The following is a 23,321-nucleotide window of genomic DNA, read 5'->3' as shown; positions in this document are numbered from 1 at the left end:
TCATGATCTGTAGATCTGACTCGCTACATCACCAACTCCCAACTGACTGGTGCCAAGGTCTACTACTCCTACAACACCAAGGCATCCACCTACGAGTACACAGATATCCCTTTCCACAACCAGTACTTTCACATCTCCGTTCTGGACTACAACGCTGAGGGTGTTTAGGAGGTTGTCTGGCCTAACTACTATTGATCTGTTTTGTTCTAATAAACCAAAATCATCATTTTACATCCAAGAGCATCTGGTTAGTCCCAAAAATGTTACATAAACAATCTGATGTTGGGCTTTTCTACAAAGTTTCCCTGGATGCATTTAATATTTTGGCAGCATTTTCCATTACCCCCTTAATGCAGTAATGCTTATTATGCACTAAGGTAGTTACTCAGTAATGACAGGGACACCTGAACTCACACCCATCCAGTGTCTTTTGTAAATAATGTAAACATTCAGCTTATATCAAACCTGTACATTTAACTACATTTAACTGCTTTAAACCAGTACGATACTGTAAATAGAGTATGTTTATGTGTGTGTGTATATGTACAGTATAATTAATAGTTAATGTGTAAATATTCAGTATTTTTATTTGTGTAAATATTCAGTATTTCTATTTGTGTAAATATTCAGAATTTCTATTTGTGTAAATATTCAGTATTTTTATTTGTGTAAATATTCAGAATTTCTATTTGTGTAAATATTTAGTATTTCTATTTGTGTAAATATTCAGAATTCCTATTTGTATAAATATTCAGTATTTCTATTTGTGTAAATATTCAGAATTTCTATTTGTGTAAATATTTAGTATTTCTATTTGTGTAAATATTCAGAATTTCTATTTGTATAAATATTCAGAATTTCTATTTATGTAAATATTCAGAATTTCTATTTGTATAAATATTCAGAATTTCTATTTATGTAAATATTCAGAATTTCTATTTGTATAAATATTCAGAATTTCTATTTGTGTAAATATTCAGTATTTCTATTTGTAAATTTGTATTCTTCGGTACTACTGTGAGGGACTCACCCTTCCACCTGTGTAATGTGACGTGACATTAAAAAGTGATTTGATTTGATTTGATTTGGACTTCTGTACAAACTGGTGGGATTATTCTTTGGTAATAGAAATTTGTAATAACACTCGCGGCTGCCAGCAGCCCTAGGTTGCCTAAGAGTTAAAGGTTCACGGATCAATCATTAAATCAAGTGTTTGTAAGTCATTGAGTATGCATTCTTGGCGTATGAGGTATCGCTTATTACGAATGAATTACTTAGTAATTAGTGATAGTGTTAGTTTAGCTTGTCATTGGTAAATAGCTCAGCTACTCATCAACTGATATGTGTTTACAGTAAAGTACCATATCAATAAAGGGTAATCAATGGCTTATTACAACATCTTTTTCAGGTCATCAGTTTTCTACTGATCATTTGAATCCTATCAGATCAATGTCCCACTTTTATCAGCAACCTAAAGGGAGACACACTTTTGAACTGGTGATGTATATTACATTATTTGAAGGACACTCCCTAGGTATGGAGTCTGAATACAGACACCAGATGGCTCAATAACGATGATACTACATGGTGCAATCTTCCAACAGCATATCATATTTCTTCCTCTAATTAATTATCTCAGATTATTTCCTCAGGATGAGAGAGAGAGAGAGAGACATACAGACTAGTCCCAGCAGAACTCACTCTGTTGTTTCTGGGAGATGCCAGTGGGTCAGTCATCCATGCGCCGAACCGGGTCCCAGATGTCTTTACAGTCACGGGTCCTGTGATTTTCATTAATTTCCCACACGCTGTAATAATGAAACACACCGATAAGATGTAAGGCACTTTTTCTTTTTTTTTGCTCCTTCTAACGAGATTCCTAAAGCCAATTTCATGGCTGCTCTGTCGGTGCGTGTTACTGTGTTCTGCATGTTAAAAGAGTATTGCCACCGAAATGTGAAGCAGCTTAGCACATCTACCCCCCAGACTGGGACTCAATTAGCACAGTTATCAATAATGAATTCAAACATCTGTTCAACTTGCTTTAAGCAGCTTATTAATGCTGGTAAGTTTTCAGTAAATCTGTTTGGAGCCCAAAGGTGGTATTTAAAAGTATTTAACATTGTGTCAGTCTGAAAATATTTGATTATGCTGTTTGAGGTTCGCTACATTGAAACTAATGGAAAGTGCGTCATACATTTAGGACGGACTACCTGGAGAGACACAAACTGAAGCTTTTGAATGGGCTCTCCAAGTTCTACGGCCTAAAATTCGTAGACAACCTGCGGATTTACCTTTAAAAAGCTGTGCATTTAAAATGATTGAAGAATATCTCAGAACTAGAGGCGTTCAGCAAAGGAGAGTGGGGGAAAGTACTGAGTACTGGTTCTAAGTACTGAATCTGAAAGATGCCCAGACTTTTGCACAGGCCATATTTTATTTACGTTCTTTTTTCTGTTATGAAAGACCCAATTGCATATCCCAATTACATATTAATTACTAATACTAGCTAGTTATTGAGTATGAAGTATGTGACATATATATAATATAATATATAATATATATAAGTGCCAAAGTTGAGTACACACAAATATCCAAAAGATACATACTCAGAAGCAGTCGGTTTTTGAGTGAGCTATTGTTGGACATCCATATCCCAGAATGCAATGCGAAACAGAAAGGGAGGAGCTACTCACGTCTGGACCAATTAGTAGAAAATATGGCGAATATCATATTATCATATATTATCAACTTCTCAACTCATCCCAAAAGTACTGGATGGAGCTCCACCATCCATCATTATTACAGAGAACACAGCTCTTCCACTGCTCCACAGCTCCTCAATGCTGGGGGTCTTTATACCCCTTTAGCCCACGCCTGGCATTATTAGGCAGCATGGTGTCAATAGATTCATAATGTTGATCTGCTCCAGGGAGTCCTAATCTATTGGCAGTACTTCTCTACAGTGCCTAGTCCATAAGAGGACTCTAATCCAGCGCCACCACTCTTCAGCCAACCAGCAGCCTCTAATAACATGCTTTTTTGCTGCTTTCAGAAGTGACGTCACATATCTCCCTCCTTTCTCACTACCACCACCAGTGGCTCTAAGTTCGGCAGGATCTGTGAGAGTCGCGATGGTGCAAGACCTGGGCCGACAATGGGGCCCAGTTCTAACTTGCTTACATTGTTCCCATCTCATTAATTGTCAAGATTAAAAGTCTTCTGATAGAAATAATGTTCTTCATCTGCATCGCAACCTCTTTGGACCACATATGGAGAGTTAACTGCTACCAAAAGGAAATTCAACATGGAATCAACACCAGACAAAGATAATGGCAGTGGTAATGACTTTAACAAAATTAAGGTTATTTATAATGATAGGAATGATAATGGCAGTGCTAAAATCTATCAATACTAAACTTACTTATAGTTATAGTATAGTTATAGTAATGATAATGATAATGAATGCCTGACAATTACAGTCATAATAGTGGCAGTGATAATGATCACAACAGTACTGAGTAAAGATAGTAATGGCAGTGTCAGTGGTAATGATTCAGCTCACTCATAATAATAGCAATGATAGTGGCAGTAATGAACGCATCAGTGGTAATGCTGGGCAATTACAGTAATGATAGTGGCAGTGGTATTGACTGTAACCATATTATGTTAAGATAGTAATCATAGAAGCAGTGGTAATGCCCAGCAATTACAATAATGATAGTGGCAGTGTTCATGTCTGCAACAGTACTAAATAAAGATTGTAATGGCAGTATCAGTGGTAATGATTAAGCTTACTCATAATGATAGTAATGATAGTGGCAGTAATGATAGCATCAGTGGTAATGCTGGGCAATTACAGTAATGATAGTGGCAGTGGTATTGACTGTAACCATATTATGTTAAGAGAGTAATCATGGAAGCAGTGGTAATGCTGGGCAATTACAATAATGATAGTGGCAGTGTTAATAAAGATTGTAATGGCAGTGTCAGTGGTAATGATTAAGCTCACTTATAATGATAGTAATTATAGTGGCAGTGGTAATAATCGTAACAGTACTAAGTAAAGATAGTAATGACATCAAAAATGGTAATGGCCACAACAGACCCTTTAAGTTCCTTTAATTTGTCATAAAATAATGAGGGAGCAAACCCCAACTGGCCATGAAACTGCTTCAGTTCATGTCCAGTTACTTTTGAGCTGCTTTGATGGAGGGTCTAGGTAAATGTATCTTAAATGTGTCTTAAATGGAACGTCTTCACTTCAGTCACACCTTGATTGCTTTATTTCAGCTCAATTGAGGCGGTGTACAGAGGCAAAACTACAAAAAACTGTGTGGCTGTCCAAATACTTATGAACCTGAACGTGTATATATGCATACATACACGTACCCATCTGTATCTCCCTGAGACTAATGGATAGGGATGAGTTTAAACATATTGCAGAGCTTCTGATATTAACGTAATGATGTAATGGAAGTGCATTAGGGGGAATCGCGGCCTAAATCACGATCCAATTTTCTCCAATTATACAGCAAACGCATCAGCATGCCCAAACTCTGGAGGCAAAGCCCAGTAATGAACTTGTTCCTCCACTAATCACATACATATGCTGTGGAAACATCACAGTAAAGGCTTGAAAGTGGTAAAACCTGTGCTCTAAAAGAAATGCAGCTGAGAGAGCAGTGGGCTGTTGCATCCTGTCTCAGGTGTCATGAGATGTCAAAGCCAATTCCTTCGGGGTGATGCCTCAGTGCCCCTGGCTAACCCCGGTTCTATGCTAATACCAGCCTTAGCAGAACCTGTCTGACCAAAAGCTGCTTGAGTGAATATGAATTAGAATCGGTCTGGAATAAGAGGAAACGGCAAAATCATGAATAGGGTGTTTGATTTACTTCTGCTTCAAGGAACTCCTGCTACACAGTCACGCATTAGCAAAACCTGAGTGGTAGTGGTAATGATAGCTGGTACTGCCGGTGGTAATGACTGTGGAATGATCAGAATGACGGTTATGATAGTAACACTAGGTAAAATACAGTAAAAATACTGTAACAGTACTAAGCTTATTCATAATGACAGTAGAGATAATGGCAGTGGTAATGACTGTAACAATATTAAGGTTATTTATAATGATATGAGTGATAATGGCAGTGGTAATACATATCAATACTAAACTTACTTATAGTTATAGTAATGATAATGATAGTAATGTTAAGAGTAATGGCAATGACTATAACAACACTAAATATATTTCTAATGACACGTCATGATAGTGGCAGTGGTAATGATTATAACAGTGCCAAGTTTACCTATAATGACAGTAATGATAGTGGCAGTGGTAATGATTATAACAGTACTAAACTTATTTAGAATTACAGTAATGATAGTGGGAGTGGTAATGACCACAACAGTACTAAATAAAGATAGTAATCATTGTGGCAGAGGTAATGACTGTAACAGTATTAAGTAAAGACAGTAATGGTAGCAGCAGTGGTAATGCCTGGCAATTACAGTAATGATAGTGGCAGTGGTAATGACCGCAACAGTACTAAGTAAAGATAGTAATGGTGGTGTCATGGTAATGATTAAGCTCACTTATAATGATAGTAATGATAGTGGCAGTGGTAATGACCGCAACAGTACTAAGTAAAGATAGTAATCATTGTGGCAGTGGTAATGACTATAACAGTATTAAGTAAAGACAGTAATGATAGCAGCAGTAGTAATGCCTGGCAATTACAGTAATGATAGTGGCAGTGGTATTGACTGTAACAATATTATGTTAAGAGCGTAATGGAAGAAGCAGTGGCAATGCCCAGCAATTACAGTAATGGTAGTGGCAGTGGTAATGTCTGCAACAGTATTAAATAAAGATAGTGATCATTGTGGGAGAAGTAATGACTATAAAAATGTTAGGTAAAGACAGTAATGGTAGCAGCACTGGTAATGTCTAACAATTACAGTCATAATAGTGGCAGTGATAATGACCGCAACAGTACTGAGTAAAGATAGTAATGGCAGTATCAGTGGTAATGATTAAGCTCACTTATAATGGTAGTGATTATAGCAATAATGATAGCATCAGTGGTAATGCCAGGCAATTACAGTAATGATAGTGGCAGTGGTATTGACTGTAACCATATTATGTTAAGATAGTAATCATAGAAGCAGTGATAGTATAGCAGAGATAATGACTGTAACAATATTAAGTAAAGATAGTAATGGTAGCAGCAGTGGTAATACCCAGCAATTACAGTAATGATAGTGGCAGTGGTAATGTCCGCAACAGTACTAAATAAAGATAGTAATGATTTTGGCAGAGGTAATGACCGTAACAATATTAAGTTAAGACCGTGGCAGTGGTAATGTCTGTAAAAGCTGGCAGTGGTAATGTTGAAGCTCAGTCGTAAGATAATAACGACTGTGAGGACAGCTGAGAGGATCATCGGAGTCTCTCTCCCCTCCGTCATGGACATTTACACCACCCGCTGCATCCGCAAAGCAACCAGCATTGTGGATGACTCCACCCACCCTTCACACAGACTGTTCTCCCTCCTGCCATCAGGAAGAAGGTACCGCAGCATCCGGTCCAACACGACCAGACTCTGCAACAGCTTCTTCCCCCAAGCCATCAGACTCCTCAACACAACTCAACTTCTGAACTGATATCTTTCTGGTACATGTACACTCTCCCTCTCTCTCTCTCTCTCTCTCTCTCTCTCTCTCTCTCTGTCTCTCTCTCTCTCTCTCTCTCCAACCATTTACCCCAGGAAAAAAGGGGAAGCATTTTTGCACAAAGCATTGCACTAATAACTTTACTTTACTACCTCACTGGACTCTATTTATTGCACATTGCACAATTTGCACACTACCGTCATTATTTATTATCCTCTGGTCTGTACTGTGTTGTGTTGTCTGTCCGCACTTGTTTGTTTGTGTTGCACTTGTGTCTTGTATGCACTGTCTATGTTGCACCATGGTCCTGGAGGAACGTTGTTTCTTTTCTCTGTGTACTCTGTATGTAGTTGAAATGAAAATAAACCCACTTGACTTGACTTGACTTGATAATCACAGTGGTAGTGGTAATGACTGTAAAAGTACCCAGCTTTGTTGTAATGACAGTAATAATAGTGGAAGTGGTAAAGATTAAGCTTTCTTATAATGATAATGGCAGTGGTAATGACTGTAGCAGTACCAAGCTTACCTCTGATGACAGTAATGACTGTAACTGTACTAAGTTTACACAAAGTGATAGTAATGATACGGGTAGTGGTAAGCACTGTAACAGCACTACACTTCCATATAGTGATAGTTGTGATAGTGGCAGTGATAATGACTGTAACCGTACTAAGTATACACATAGTGATAGTAGTTATAGTGGGAGTGGTAATGACCACAACAGTACTGACTGAGTTTGCTCATGCAGTTGCGCAGGCGGCTGTCGAGGCTGATGACTCTCTGGTAGAGTTGCTCGTAATCGTAGGCCCCCAGCTCCTCCTGGATGCCCGTCAGAACGGCTGACAGGTTCCGGATCTCCTCTTTGAACTGAGAGATTAGCTTAGCATCTGTTTTGTACTGCTCCAGCACGGGGATCAGCGGCTGCAGTTCATCCATCCGGTCCTGCAGCTCCTACACACGCACACAAACACATACACACAAGTGCTTATACACTTATGCACACACAGCAGGCAGCCGAGGTAGGATTTGCTTGTTGGACAAGGCTCTGAGCTTCACCGGCGTTTGATCAGGGAGAGAAGTGACATACAGCAAGTGTAGCTACGCGTCAACAATGGGAGATGTCATGTGAATTCAGGACGCTGTAGAGAGTTTAAACTGCAGCAGCTTGAGAAATGGACTTGGACTGATGTCTGTGTGTTTGATGTCTGTCTATTCGTCTTTCAATCTTCAGACAGATATTCAGAAAACAAACTGTCAACAGATTAAAATTGGGATTGGGATTCCCGAAAGAATGACTGACTGACCGAACGAGTGATCTGATCTGCATAATAAGACTAAAAGGCTCATTTTACATAGTTTGATTAGTTTTCCATGTAAGTACTAAATAACAGTGATTAGGATATACTAAACATTGAAGCTTAAAGCTGCAGAAGAATACATTTATTCAGTACTTGTTCAGTACACTGGATGTCCAGTGTTGGGATGTCCAGCCAGGCCTAAATTTAAAACTGGCCATAATATGATATTCTATAAGCTATTAGCTTTTCTGACCAAAACGCCCAGTAAAGGTGTCAAAGAATGCATTGACCCCACTGAGTATTTAAGTTGATGACTGACATAAATACAGTATGTGACCTAAAAAATGTTCAGATGTCATTTACCACCCTGTTATTTTGGTTGTACTGAGGATTCTGCCTTTATTGGCTGGTTCCCTGCACTGGCGATGGCTCACAGAACCCCCATATTATAGCACAGCTTTAACACTGTTACCCTCCCAACCAGTCTACTCTCATCTGAGGGTGGCAGGTTGGGTTGTGTTCCAGACCTTGGCAAACTGCCTACACCTTTCTATAACTTGCACTTACATACTTACAAGTTTGACCATGGACCAATGACCATGAAATCTGCAATGGTTTAGAAATGGCGACAAGAAACTTCCTGACTTGTGGACATCTAGGGTCATCCTTTCTCAGATCTGCAAAGAGCTTCTTGGACTTTCCCATTGTATTGTGCATTAGGCAAATCCAATGAGTGCTGTCAATCAAGCCCTTTTAATGTGGGTCCACAGAATCTACCAGCTGTAGTCCATCATGATCACTAGCAGGAGTTTAAGAGATCTTGGCCTCAGCAAGTTTAAAGACAGTTAGGAACTCTCAGCACCACTGAATTAATCATCTGGGTGTATATATCTTTACCCCTGGGTGTATACTTTTGATCTTGTGTTAGTTGCAGAACCCTCTCTTTTGTAAATGAATGTTGTAATCCATGCTGCCCCAGATATCCTCAGTATATGGAGTTTATATAGAAAAAATGGAATGGAGAATTTACCTTGAAGTTTCTGGCCATGATAGTTTTGCGGTCTTCCTCGATCTGTCTGAACTTGGTCCTGAGCCCCTTCATCTGGTTCTCCATCTTCATCACATACTGGAAGTCCCTCTGTGTCCGCAGGTTGAGCACTTCGATGGACTGGGACATGTTCTGCACCTGCACCGCCCAAACAAGTGTGTTACCACTCAGTCCCCACTGCACTCCACAGTTCAGCTCTATCAATAATACAGTCTTCATGAGCTGGGGTAGATGAGCTAGAGCTAGAGCCAGGACCAATGCTCCCTACCAGGAGATTAATAAACAGATTTTAAAAATGTATGGTTGGTCTCAATCTAGCCAGTTGTGGAGACCTCCAGCATTACCATCACCAAGCCCAATACAAAGCGTTGGATGCAGTGGTGTAAAGTACGCTGCCACTGGACTCTAGAGCAGTGGAGATGTGTTCTTTGGATTGCCGAATCACGCTTCTCTGTCTGGCAATCCGATGGACTAGTCTGGGTTTTGCGGTTGCCAGGAGGGCGGTACTTGTCTGACTGCATTGTGCCAAGTGTAAAGTTTGGTGGAGGGGGGATTATGGTGTGGGGGTGTTTTTCAGGAGTTGGATTCGGCCCCTTACTTCTTCATACCAAGAGATTTTGGTCAATCTAGTGGAAAGCCTTCTTCTCTAGACAGTAGAGACAGTTCCTCTAACAGAAGCAGGAGAAACTCTTTTAATACCATTGATTTCAGAAGAAACAATGAATAAGCAGGTGTCCCAATTATTTTGCCCATATAATATGTATATATATACAGTATATATATATACACTGCTCAAAAAAATAAAGGGGACACTTAACACTTAAACACTTAAACAACACAATATAACTCCAAGTAAATCAAACTTCTGTAAATTCAAACTGTCCACTTAGGAAGCAACACTGATTGACAATCAATTTCACATGCTGTTGTGCAAATGGAATAGACAACAGGTGGAAATTATTGGCAATTAGCAAGACACACTCAATAAAGGAGTGGTTCTGCAGGTGGGGACCACAGAGCACTTCTGAGTACCTCTACTTTCTGGCTGATGTTTTGATCACTTTTGAATGTTGGTGGTGCTTTCATACTCGTGGTAGCATGAGACGGACTCTACAACCCACACAAGTGACTCAGGTAGTGCAGCTCATCCAGGATGGCACATCAATGCGGAGGCTGGAGGCACTACCAGGAGACAGGTCAGTACACCAGTAGACATGGCGGAGGACGTGGTCTTTGTGCAAGGAGGAACAGGACGAGCACTGCCAGAGCCCTGCAAAAAGACCTCCAACAGGCCACAGATGTGCATGTGTCTGCACAAATGGTTAGAAACCAACTCCATGAGGATGGTATGAGGGCCCGACGTCCACAGATGGGGGTTGTGCTCACAGCCCAACACCGTGCCGGACGCTTGGCATTTGCCAGAGAATACCAGGATTGGCAGGATTGGCCCTGTGCTCTTCACAGATGAAAGCAGGTTCACACTGAGCACATGTGACAGACGTGACAGAGTCTGGAGACGCCGTGGAGAGCGATCTGCTGCCTGCAACATCCTTCAGCATGACCGGTTTGGCAGTGGGTCAGTAATGGTGTGGAGTGGCATTTCTTTGGAGGGGCGTACAGCCCTCCATGTGCTCGCCAGAGGTAGCCTGACTGCCATTAGGTACCGAGATGAGATCCTCAGACCCCTTGTAAGACTATATGCTGGTGCGGTTGGCCCCAGGTTCCTCCTAATGCAGGACAATGCTAGACCTCATGTGGCTGGAGTGTGTCAGCAGTTCCTGCAAGATGAAGGCACTGAAGCTATGGACTGGCCCGCCCGTTTCCCAGACCTGAATCCGACTGAGCACATCTGGGACATCATATCTTGCTCCATTCACCAAAGTCACATGGCACCACAGACTGTCCAGGAGTTGGCGGATGCTTTAGTTCAGGTCTGGGAGGAGATCCTCATCAGGAGCATGCCCAGGCGTTGTAGGGAGGTCATACAGGCACGTGGAGGCCACACACAATACTGAGCCTCATTTTGACTTGTTTTAAGGACATTACATCAAAGTTGGATCAGCCTGTAGTGTGTTTTTCCACTTTAATTTTGTGTGTGACTCCAAATCCAGGCCTCCATTGGTTAGTGAATTTGATTTCCAATGATTTTGATTTTTGTGTGATTTTGTTGTCAGCACATTCAACTTTGTACAGAACAAAGTTTTCAATGAGAATATTTCACTCATTCAGATCTAGGATGTGTTATTTGAGTGTTCCCTTTATTTTTTTGAGCAGTGTATATATATATGGCTTCACAAAAACAGTGAACAGTGTTTTACTGTATAAAATAATAGTGGCATTTTATAAATTTGGTTTCCATTAAAAACAGAAACTTTATTTTAAAAAAAAAGTGAGGAATGCTCCCCCTACTGTTTGGGAGTGCAATTTACTTTTACACCGCTGTCAAAAATACAACTCACGCTCTGAGCACCCAATCATGGACAGCTAGCTGTACGCATGTAGAGTAACACTACAGGATTTTACACTAATATGACTCTATGGGTTCCGCAGCGTTACACAGCAGTTGTGGAGAGAGGTGGGAATGACGGAGACGCCGTTCTCTCCCTGTTCCAGTCAGTTGAGCTTCAACATGACCCTGAAGCTGCTGCTTTAGTGCTGCTTAAATTACTACATAATGCTGCTTTAAGCCCTTAGCACCCAATGAGAAACGACAGGCCTCACAAGGACATCTAGAGATGATCTGAGGGAAGGTGGTGGCTTACACGTGTCTTGATTACCGCAATAGCTCTGGAGCAGGCTGTGTTTTGTCAGCGGGCTGGCCTGTTTGAGAAAGGAACGCGGCCGCCTCGCCTAATTTGGCACGGCCGCTGGTTCTCCATCAGGCTGTCTTGGAGTAATGAATCTTTAAAAAGTTGGATGATGAACAGCATTTGGCCGCTGAGGTGTGCTTCTAATCTCTGGTGTTTCCTCTTTATCTAACAGTCCGACTAGCCGGCAAACACGAGAGCAGGGGAGGGGCGCATAAATCATAAGCCAGAAACGTCCTCCCCGGGTCCGGAAGCAGCGAAGCGGATAGAGATGTTAATAAATCTACATGTTCCTGTTAGCAGCTTATGCTGCGCCGTGGGATTAAGAGTATATCATTAATCATTAATACAGGGATTAAATACCCGGCTTTGAATGGGCTCTATACCGCAGCAGAGGAATCACCAATCAGAGCTTACTGACTGTGTGTGTGTGTGTGTGTGTGTGTGAGAGAGAGTGTGTGTAAGTGCTGATAAAGAGAAGAGACAGGGCAGGGGAAATGGGGGGTAATGGGTTGGAGAGAGTAGGTTATGGGGTGGAGAGAAAGGCTTGGATGGATGAGTGTGTGTCAGTGCAGCGCTCTGTGTTTGAGCTCCTGCCTCTAAAATGTGTGAAACCCTCAGGCCAAATAATGCATTAGTCAACCAGATACAGTACTGTATTCAGACTGTGTGTGTGTGTGTGTGTGTTTGACTGAAATGGTCATACTGGTCAACCAGACTGGTCAATCTGGCCATGCTAGTCAAACAGGGTCCACCACCATAGTCGTGTTGATGGGCCAGTTGAGACACGATAATTGTGCTGATCCACCACCACAAACTGGTTGACCAGCACAATCATCTTGACCAAACTGGTCCACCACCACGACCACCTTGATCACAATGGTAGACCCATTTGACCAAACCACACTGACCAGTCAGGTCAACCACTATGACCACCCTGATCAATATGGTCAACCAGCACAATCATCTTGACTAGTCTGGTCAACTTGGTCATGCCAGTAAGATCAATTTGGCAAAGCTGGTCATGATGGATGTTGAAAGTTGAATGACCAGTTTGACTGAAATGGTCGTACTGGTCAACCAGACTGGTCAATCTGGCCATGCTAGTCAAACAGGTCGACCATTTTGATCAAGATGGTCATGGTGGTGGACCAGTTGAGTCAAGATGATTGTGCTGGTCCACCACCACAACCATCTTGATCAAACTGGTTGACCAGCACAATCATCTTGACCAAACTGGTCAACCACCATGACCACCTTGATCACAATGGTAGACCCATTTGACCGAACCACACTGACCAGTCTGGTCAACCACTATGACCACCCTGATAAATCATCTTGACTAGTCTGGTCAACTTGGTCATGCCAGTAAGATCAATTTGGTAAAGCTGGTCATGATGGATGTTGAATGTTGGATGACCAGTTTGACTGAAATGGTCATACTGGTCAACCAGACTGGTCAACTTTGTCATGCTGGTTAACCTGGCCACTCCAGTAAGACCATTTTGGTAAAGCTGGTCATGACAGTAGATCAGATTAATCAAGGTGACCATGTTGGATGACCAGTATGACTAAAATGGACATACTGGTCAACCAGACTGGTCAATCTGGCCATGCTAGTCAAACAGGTCGACCAGTTTGGGAAAAGTTTGGGAACACCCTGCCATTCTTAAAATCTAGTGCCCATTAAAGCAGCTGTGTGTTCGGATGCATTGGGACTATCATCAAAGTGACTCCGTTGGTTTGACGATCACCTTTAGCCTAAATCATGATCTGACTTTACCAAACTGTCGCTAAAAGCTCGGACCGAAGATCTCAGACGTCAAAACAGTAAAAAAAAACAAATCTAATCAAACTGCTTTTAAAGTAGTGGAATACAGACAATAACAGCAACACAAAGAAACCATGACTGCCACGCCAAAACCTCATATCTTACACTGCTATTATTTATTTTCTTTCATTTTTCATGCCTAGTATGTTCATTTCAAACACTGTACACCTGTAGTGTGTTTATTTATTTTACACTTCATGTTTATTTTTTTAGTTTTCACTTCATGTTTTTCCCCTTTTAGTGTTTTTATTTGATAATTTTCCACTTTGTGTTTATTTTTTTTTAATTGTCCATTTCCAGTGTTTATTTTTTTTCTACTTCTAGTGTTTTTATTTTGCACATTTACACCTCTACTGTGTTGGTTTTTATGTTCCACTTTCCAGTGTTACTATTTGTCTGCATCTAGTGTGTTAATTTTAAGCACTGTATATCTCTAGTGTGTTTATTTATTTTATGTCATTTTTTATTTTTAGTTTTCACTTTGTGTGTCTATTTTGTTCATTTCCAGTGTGTTTATTTGATAATTTTCCACTTTGTGCTGTATTTTTTTTATTGTCTATTTACAGTGTATTTTTTCTCACTTCATGTGTTTTTTCATTTTTATTTTCTATTGTGTTCTTTTTTATACATTTACACTTCAACTGTGTTTATTTTCTATTTGGTTAATATTATGGTTGGAGTTAGACTTATGGTTAGGGTAAGGTTTAGAGTTAAGGTTAGGGTTAGGGTTATGAATAGGGTTAGAGTTATGGGTTAAGGTTAGGAGTTATGGGTTAAGTTAGGGTTAGAGTTAGGGTTAGGGTAAGAATCGCGATTAGAGTAAGTATTGGGGTTATAGGTTAAGGTTAAGGTTAGGGTTATGATTAGGGGTTTGGGTTAAGTTAGGATTAGAGTTAGTGTCAGGATTAGAGGTTAAAGTTATGGTTAGGATTAGGATTAGGTGTAGGGGTTAGGTTAGAGTTAGGATTAGGGTTAGGTGTAGGGGTTAGGGTTAGGGTTAGGTTAGAGTTAGGATTAGGGTTAGGTGTAGGGGTTAGGGTTACAATTAAGTTAGGGTTAGAGTTAGGATTAGGGTTAGGTGTAGGCATTAGGGTTAGAGTTAAATTAGGGTTAGGGTTAGAGTTAGGATTAACTGGCTCTTGTAGAGATGGCGTGAGACACACTGATTGGTTTATTACTGCTTGTTACGCCCAAAAAAAACACACCCATATTAATTAAGAGACTCAGTACATGACTTTTGAGCGTTTTGAGCCGAACAAGGCAAACTTTTTATGTCGTGACGAGCGCAAAGACACACTGACACACCCCTTACAATAGGACCCCTATTGTTTATTCTGTAGATTTCTACACCTCTATTGTACAAGCCTGTACTGAACACAAGTACACCCATAAAGGTTGTGTATTGCAGATTATACAGCAGACCCTACTGTGTGTATCTTGTACACACACCACATACACTCCCAAGATGTGTGTTTTGGACAATTTTACACTCCTATTGTATGTGTGTATGTGTGTGTGTGTGTGTGTGTGTCTGGCACCTTCTCCAGCAGTTGGCGAAGCTGTCTGCTCTTGGCATCTCTGGAGCAGAGGTTCTGCTCGGGAGCCACGACAGTGCAGATACAGCGTCCGTCTGCATCCTGCGCCGAACTGTACACCTGCCAGCCCTCCTTCGGCCCGATTGTCTGTACACACACACACACACACACACACACACAGGGGGAACACATCAGTTACATTTGTCTTTACATACATAGTTAGAGCTCCACCTTTAGCATTATGACAGCCACTGCACTGCCATTATAGCCCAGGGGGTCGCAAGTTCAAAACCCCAGCCATGCTACTTTGCCAGTCCAAGAGAGACCAAATGGCCGCTTTCTCTCCGGGTGGGTAGATGGCACTCTCTCCCCTCAGCCATATGTTAGCTGATGCAGGGGAGCAGCGGACCCAGGCATGTCGGCTGCACGGCAATGCTGCATCTGTGGCTGTGGCTGGCTTTGCATGTACGAGTCCTTACCCTCCTACTGTCAGGAGCCTTGCTAGTGCTAGGGGGAGCTACGAATGGGTGGGTTGACCCTCTGGAGTCTACGAACATGCCGACACGTCATATTTGTCGTATCTCAATGTTTCTATTAACGTGTCTAACTGGTGGATTCGTGTATCTGTCTATGACACTCAGAAACTTGCCTTCCGCCTCTCGCCGTTTATAAGCCATTATATTTAGACACTCCACTGCTTTAGTGAAGCTGAGACTCTGATAAACATGTTTCAAGCACCAGAACAATTTGTCCACATGAGTAAAGGGATGTTTTCACAAGAAATATGAAAAAAATCTAAAATCGGATTCATTAAAATCTAAAAAATAAAGGTGCTACAAATGGTTCCCTCAGCGATGCCACAGGAGAACCACTTTTAGTTCCATTAGAACAATGTTTATCATAGTGATGAGACCCCATACAACTTCTCTCAATTAAATTACATTTTTCAGGTTCTCCTCACTCAGCGCTCTAGGTCACATGGGGTCTGATTCTGGGAGTTGGGACGTGGGCAATATTTTCTATGCAAGTGCCTTTAAAGTTGAAAGTTCACTGTAGCTTCCTGTAGCTGCTTGCATCCAGATTCAGACCCCTGACTCTGGCCTACAAAGCCAAGACTGGACCAGCCAGACCCTCCGTACTTGATGGCGATGGTCAAAAGCCGATCTGCATCAAGAGCCCTTCCAGCTTCAAGTACGGCTCGGCTCGACCCGCCGTCCTTTAAGATCCACGGAAGATGAGCGTCCAGACTTTTTACTGTCCTGCACCGAAGTGGTGGAACGAACTTCCCCTGGGTGTCCGAACAGCAGAGTCCAACACTCACTGTCTTCAACCCCAGACTGAAGACCCTCCTCTTCTGATACTACATGGGTGAATAGCAGAGTGTTCACCTTACTGACTTGTGTTTAGTAGAGTCTAAGATTAGAAGATCTTTAAATTAGTCGAACATGGTGTAGGCGGATGCCCTCTATTGGCAGCAGCAAATTAGGAAAAAAGGGAAAATCCAGAGCTTCATTACAGCCTCCATTCTTCAGTTCTGCAGACGTTTCCTCACTTCCTGTCCGAGATCCAAAGCATACCACCTCATCTGTTAAACATGGTGGTGGAGGTGCTCTGAAATCTGCAGGAGATTCTTCCACAGCTCCACAGTTCTCTGTTAGAATCTGAAGCATGGCCTGCGTTTCACCATGCCTTGTCCTTCTAAACACATTCAGTGATGTTGAGGTCTGGACTCTGGGGTGGTCAGTCTGTTGTTCGGAGAGGAGCAGCAGCAGCTTCTGTGTTTGATATGTCTGTTGGCTCCACATCCTTTTAGACCTACAGAGTGGTCTTCTCACAGGGACAGGATGGACACAAACACCTGTTGATGTTCTTTGACTTGAAGCCAGAGGTGTTAATGGTCTACTAGGTCTTACAGCGGCTTGAGAGGGTTCCCATTTCTTCTCTGTGACTTTGAATCATGTGTTGAGGTCCGGTTCCAGTCTGATCAGAATCTCCTGAACAATGAAGAACTTAATAGCTGGTTTGACTGGAAATGAAATAAGTCAAAAAGGTGGTCTCAGACCTTTCCAGAACATTGCATACACACACACACTCACACATACTCTTAAAAATAAAGGTGCTACAAATGGTTCCATCAGCGATTCCACAGGAGAACCACTTTTAGTTCCATAAAGAACCCCATGTTTATCATAGTGATGTATGAGTGTGAAGAACCTTTAAAAGACCCCAAACAACTTCTCTCAATGTAAAGGTTCTCTATCAATGTAATGGTCCCATCTCCATTACAAAAATGGTTCTTCATATATATATATATATATATATATATATATATATATATATATATATATATAGAACCAAACGTGGTTCTTTTTTTGGCATCGCTGAATTCCTAGAGTGCACACACACCTCATTCTGTTATCACCTAACCCAGACTGGGCCATAGCATAACCCCCTCCAACACACACACACACACACACACACATTTATGACACATTACAGTGTGATTTGCCACCAACACACACACACACACACGGCAGGTACTCTGCGGCTGGCCTCATGGTAAGGTAATCACATTTATTGCCGCGGCTGCTGAAGCGTTTACTGTAGAGGGGAAATATTTGATACAGCAGCAGCAATGAGGGTCGAACGATATTAAAAAGAGACTCTCTCTCTCTCTTTCATTTCTCTCTATGTGTGTATCATATTCTCTCTTTCTCTCTCTCTATCTCTCTCTATCTCTCTCTATCGCTCTTTCTACAGCTCTCCTTCACTGTCTCAACAGGACCCCTTCATTATTCCCTCAGTCTCTGTCTCTCTTATTATTATTCCCTGCCTCTCTCTCTCTCTCTCTCTCTCTCATATTTATAGTCGCTACCTAGTCATACAAAAAAAAAAACATCATCTGGCAGTTGTTCTGTAGATCATCTCAAAATGTCCTGAAGAATGGACATGGTCATGCAAGAACCTCATATCTCCACAATTTCATTGTACCCGATTTCTCCCCAATTCAGCTAACCGGACACTAGGAGGAGGGTGAGGGCGAGCACTATGCCTCCTGAGATACATGTGACATCAGCCACCGCCTCTTTTCCAACTTCTGCCAATGCAGCATCACTAGACACTCACTTAACACACTCGCAGGGAAGTGCCAGTCCCTAGCTTTGATACCAATAATCCCAGCCAGCATTACAATGGGAGTGATTAGGGGAAAGAGCGCCATCTACCCACCAGGAGAGAGTATGGCCAATTGTGCTCTATCTGGCTCTGGCTGCTGATGGCAAAGCGCAGAATGTCCCAATAGAAATGCTATTTGTCCAATGAAAAACATGCCAAGCAGTACTTAGTCTGCTAACTTTGCTAATAGTGAATAAGGCTTATAATTTATGCTGACTGGCTAGTTTTGACTTTTAATGTATGTCTTGGAGGTTATCTGTCCACCATGACCGGCATACCTGCTGGCATTTATATGAGAAAATTGTTCTGTGCAGCTCCTACAGACATTACAGTTGTTTGAACATCATCCTGGCATCTGCGTGGTCTCTCACTTTCCTGGTAATCATTACACTGGAAGCCCACCAGGAATTGATGTGATTGACCTCAGCCGGTCCCCACTGAGGACAGCAGGATGACTGGGTCCAGTTTATGTATACTGTCAATGTTAGGAGCTGAGGACCCTGTCATGACCAGTTCACTGGTTGTCCTTTTTTGCAGCACTTTTGGTAGGCACTGACCACTGCATACCAGGAACACCTCACATGACCTGTCACATGTTCTGGAGATGTTCTGACCCAGTCTATCTAGAACATCACAGTCCATTTTTCCTGCTTCAACACCTTCATCACCTGCAAGAACTGACCGTTCACCTGCTGCCTGATATGTAGATCCACCTCTTGACAGGAGCCACTGGAACCAGATCTTCAGTGTTCCTCATTGTCCAGAACTTGGTTGCTTCATGGTCTAATGATTCCCAATTCCCACATAAGCTAAATACTACATGGTGTGTGTGTGTGTGGGGTGGATTGTGTAGGTTGATCAGTGCTGGTTTATATGGGATTTGCTGGGGTAGGTTTCGGGATGTTGGGTGATTAGGTGTTGCAGGGGATGGGGATGAGAGGTGGGAAGGGTAATGTCAGAGGGGGTTGCTCCTCTGTCTGGCTGTGCTGCGGTATCTGCTGAGTTGTGGGTGGCTCTGTGATTGTAGCCATTTCCTCTGTCACTCTCTGTAAAGCCATCCTCAGATACTGATTGTTCTCCTCTAATTCCCCCATGGCCTGCTGCAGTTTCTGATCCCATCTCTCTGTTGCTGTAGTAGGGAGTACAGCTCTCCTGCTGATTGGTTGATGTCATTTTTGTGATGAAAGGAGTCTTAGAAAATCTCTAAATGCCTGCTCCAAGATGGACAGCCCTTCAATTAGTGTCCGGATGCTTCTGGGGAGTGTTAGGTGTGTGTTCCAGTGATGGTGGGGGTGGTGTTGGGCATTGAGAAGCTCTCTTTAACTTTCCTATTTGATCCAACAGATTCTTCTTATTTCATTTTTAATCATAACTGTCATATTGTTGCTTTCATGCAAGAACCTCGTATCTACACAATTTCATTTTTACCCAATTGTCTCTCCATTTTAGCGGAGCCAATGAACCCACCCACTCACTACCACTAACCGTATCACTTGCAATGCTCCCGGCACTAGGAGGAGGCTGAGGACGAGCAAATGCCTCTACCAATACATGTGAAGTTAGTTACCGCCTCTTATCCAACTGCTGCCAATGAGGCATCACTGGGCAGCCAACGCTCTCACAGGAAAGCGCCAAGTGTCTGATACCAAGACATGCAACATTACAACGGGACTGATTAAGGGAATAAGCACCATCTACCCACCAAGAGAGAGTATGGCCAATTGTGCTCTCTCTGGCTCTGGCTAATGATGGCAAAGCAGGATGTCCCGGGATTCGCACCAGCAATCCCCAGGCCATAGTCTTAGTCAGCTGAGCTGCTCAGAGATTTAATTCCAAGTCAATTTGGAACATTTTTATTGGTCCGTTTACCATGAAATTGTGACACCATGTAAAGAACAACTGTCGGATTTACAGCAAGTCTTCAATAGCCTGAAGATACTCTTGGGTGTCAGAAAGGACGTCCTGGGCTGTCCTGGCTTTTCTTGGTTTTGCTTGCTGTGAGTATCATACACCACAGCTCTTCAGATGTAGTAAGCCCAGTGCCGGCCCAGGCCTAAGCAGGGCCCTAAGCAGATTGTCATTTGGGTCCCCCCTCCCATACCACCACCTCAGCACCAGATGCTTCATCATTTCATAGGGAGAGAGATATTGCGCAATATGCTGAAGCACCCGGGCCTTTATCGACCACCCAAGCGGCGGCGTATATCTGCATTAGCCCAACAGTGGCTGCAGCCAACAGCAGGAATTGATTAACCTAGTATTGGTGTGCCAACAATGAAAATAAATTAATATAAAAAACACTTCATTTTATTATTCAATGTTATGCTCTTGGGGGCCTCCTGGTGGCGTTGGAGTCCTACGCGACCACGTAACTCAAGTATGCCTTGGGCCAGCTCTGAGTCAAAGCCCAAGTCAAAGCTGCAGGAGGACGGTGTTGATACTTCAGTCAGTCCTCAGAAATAATCTTTGCCTTGGTTGTGACTGTGCTTCAGTTACACTGGAGAGCAGCACATCACCTCCAGACTATGTGAACCAGGCCTCGTGACCTTGGGTTTGCATGTGCCAGGGTCTGCAGAAGCTGGAGCCAGGAAAGCGAGGATGTTAGGCTAAAAGCTAACTTTAGCTCAGAGAATTGCTGCTGGAGAAAGCAACCCTTAGGGATGCATCACTCAGCGACATGCTCCTTGGGGGGCAAACACCACATAGAATTGCTAAAGGCTAACACCTAGCTGGCTGGGTTGACCATCTCCTCATCCCTCAGCACACAGAGAGGACAACAACACTATCCAGCAAGACTCCAGTAAGCAAAGCTATGCTAATCAACGCTATGTGTGTAGCCAATCAGAGCAGATTATTCACAAGCCCACCATAAATGGAGATCCAATCCAATACCTCTGGGATGATCAGGTGGGGTGGCGACCATCCAATATCCTGACCTCACTAAAAGTCTACTCTAATTGCTGAATGCCATCAAATCCCCACAGCAGTTCTCAAGCCTCCATCCCCGGACAGTAGAGACTGTAGTTACTCCAACAAAGGCAGGATCAGCTCTTTTTTAACCCTGTTGATTTCAGAAGAATGAGCAGGCGTCCCAATACTTTTGTCTTTTTAGTGTACCTAGCTGATGTTTTCTGCTGCTATTTAAAGTGGTCACCATGGCAACTCAAAGAGGTTTATGCAGAGGTCATAAACACCCCTCGCTCTCTCTCTTTCTCTCTCTCTTTCTTTGTACTGTTGAGGTTAGTGGTGTTGAGGAGTGGACTCCTCTGTCCTGGGTGCGGTGAGAAATGTAGGACAGCAGACTGAAGCTGAAGCTGACGGTGTTTGGCTGAGTTCTGATGAACGATCACCCTCAGCTCTCTCTCGGCCTTGGCTTCAGCAGCCCTAATCTAACTGGAAATGTGTTTTAGTCTGGAGCTCGAGGACGGCTCCGGTAGAGAGACAGAGAGACAGAGAGAGAGAGAGAGAGAGAGAGAGAGAGAGAGAGATAGGCCTGTCAGACAGCAAGCATCTGCATGCTCTTTACATCCATACTCTGTTTCTGTCTCCTATCTTTTTTCTCTCTTGCCCTGTGCTCTCTCGCTCTATCTCTCTCTCTCTCTATTTCCTTCTCTATTTTCTTTCCTGCTCTTCTCGCTCTCTCAATCCCTCGCTCTCTCTCTCTCTCTCCTGGCTTTGATGTATAATTTGTACAGTTGAGGTGGAGTTGGGATGCGAGGCACATCGTGGTGCAGAACAAAAGCAAACAGGCTGAAAATGGCTTCTGATTTTATAGAGAAAGAGTGAGTGAGAGAGAGAGAGAGAGAGAGAGAGAGAGGTGTTTTATGACATATGCATTCATCCATCAGGACAAAGATACCCAGCCCATTATCTGACCATTCCCACTGGACATACACTCAAACTTCTTAAGTCACCGTTGCCATTCATGATCAGCCTCGTTAATCCCCTCTCCAGCCGTCATCACGGTTCTCTCCTTCTCCTCTTGTCCTCTCTCTCTCTCTTAATCCCGGGAGATCACAAGTCATCATGCTGCAGGTAACAAGGCATTCCCAGGTATTGACACTCAAGTCTCAAGTCAGGTCAGATAAATCAGTCACATTCCAAAGGCATTAGTCCTTGGTTTGTCTCGTGAATCTCTCCTCGTTATGATTTACCCTGTCCTCGAGTCAAGGCAAGGTCCCGAGTCCAGCCTTGTGTCAAGTACCAAGTCAAGACAAGTTAATTCCTAACCAGGTGTGAACTCCAGATAGGCCTATACCAGGTCAAGTCCCAAATCAGCACAAGCTAGTCCCAAGTCCAGTCCCACATCAAGTGTAGTGCAAGTCAGGACAAGCTAACAAGTGGGAAGTCAAGGGAAGCAAGAACCAAGTCCAATCTATAACCACGTACCACATAATGGCGAGCTAATCCAATGTCAAGTGTTCATTCAAGATAGGCAAGTACCAAATCAAGTCCCAAGCCTATTCTCAAGTGAAACCCCCAAATTCCCTAGCCATGAGAGACTAGTCCTAAGTCAAGACAAGCTAATACTAAATGCCAATTCCTAATGAAGTCTCCACTGAAGAATGGCTAGTCCCAAATAAAACCTAAAATAAAGGACAGACTTGTCCCAAGTCAAGTACAATGTCATAGATAACTAATACAATGTCAAGTGTCCATTCAAGATAGGCTAGTACCAAGTCAAGTCTATAGTCATGACAGGCTAGTACCAAGTCAAGACTCAAGTCTATTCCTAAGTGAAACCCCAAACTTCCCAAGCCATGACAGGCTAATCTGAAGTCAAGTCACGGGTCAAGATAAGCTAATACTATACCAAGTGCTAAGTCATATTCCTAGTCGCAAAAAAGACAAGTCTCAAGTGAAGACATGTTAGTCTCAAGTGAAGACATGCTTGTCGCAACTGAAGGCAGGTAAGTCTCAATTTAATACAGACTAGTCTCAGGTGAAGAC

General features: G+C 42.6%; 1 protein-coding gene across 1 annotated transcript in view; it reads right to left on the bottom strand.

Moving 5' to 3' along the window:
* The window catches only part of olfm3a (olfactomedin 3a), a 41,385-nt gene that overhangs the window by 3,100 nt on the left and 14,964 nt on the right, over positions 1-23,321 (bottom strand). The window contains exons 2-5 of the mRNA XM_072679266.1: positions 15,201-15,344; positions 9,007-9,162; positions 7,410-7,629; positions 1,702-1,808 (exon numbers count right to left, since the gene is read on the bottom strand). Coding sequence (XP_072535367.1) covers positions 1,702-1,808; positions 7,410-7,629; positions 9,007-9,162; positions 15,201-15,344 — 627 coding nt within the window. The remainder of the gene's footprint in view (positions 1-1,701; positions 1,809-7,409; positions 7,630-9,006; positions 9,163-15,200; positions 15,345-23,321) is intronic.

Source organism: Salminus brasiliensis, chromosome 5, assembly GCF_030463535.1.
Source record: "Salminus brasiliensis chromosome 5, fSalBra1.hap2, whole genome shotgun sequence".
NCBI classification, from domain to species: Eukaryota; Metazoa; Chordata; class Actinopteri; order Characiformes; family Bryconidae; genus Salminus; species Salminus brasiliensis.
Note: the sequence above shows the minus strand (reverse complement) of the source record. Positions and strands in the feature narration are given on the sequence as shown.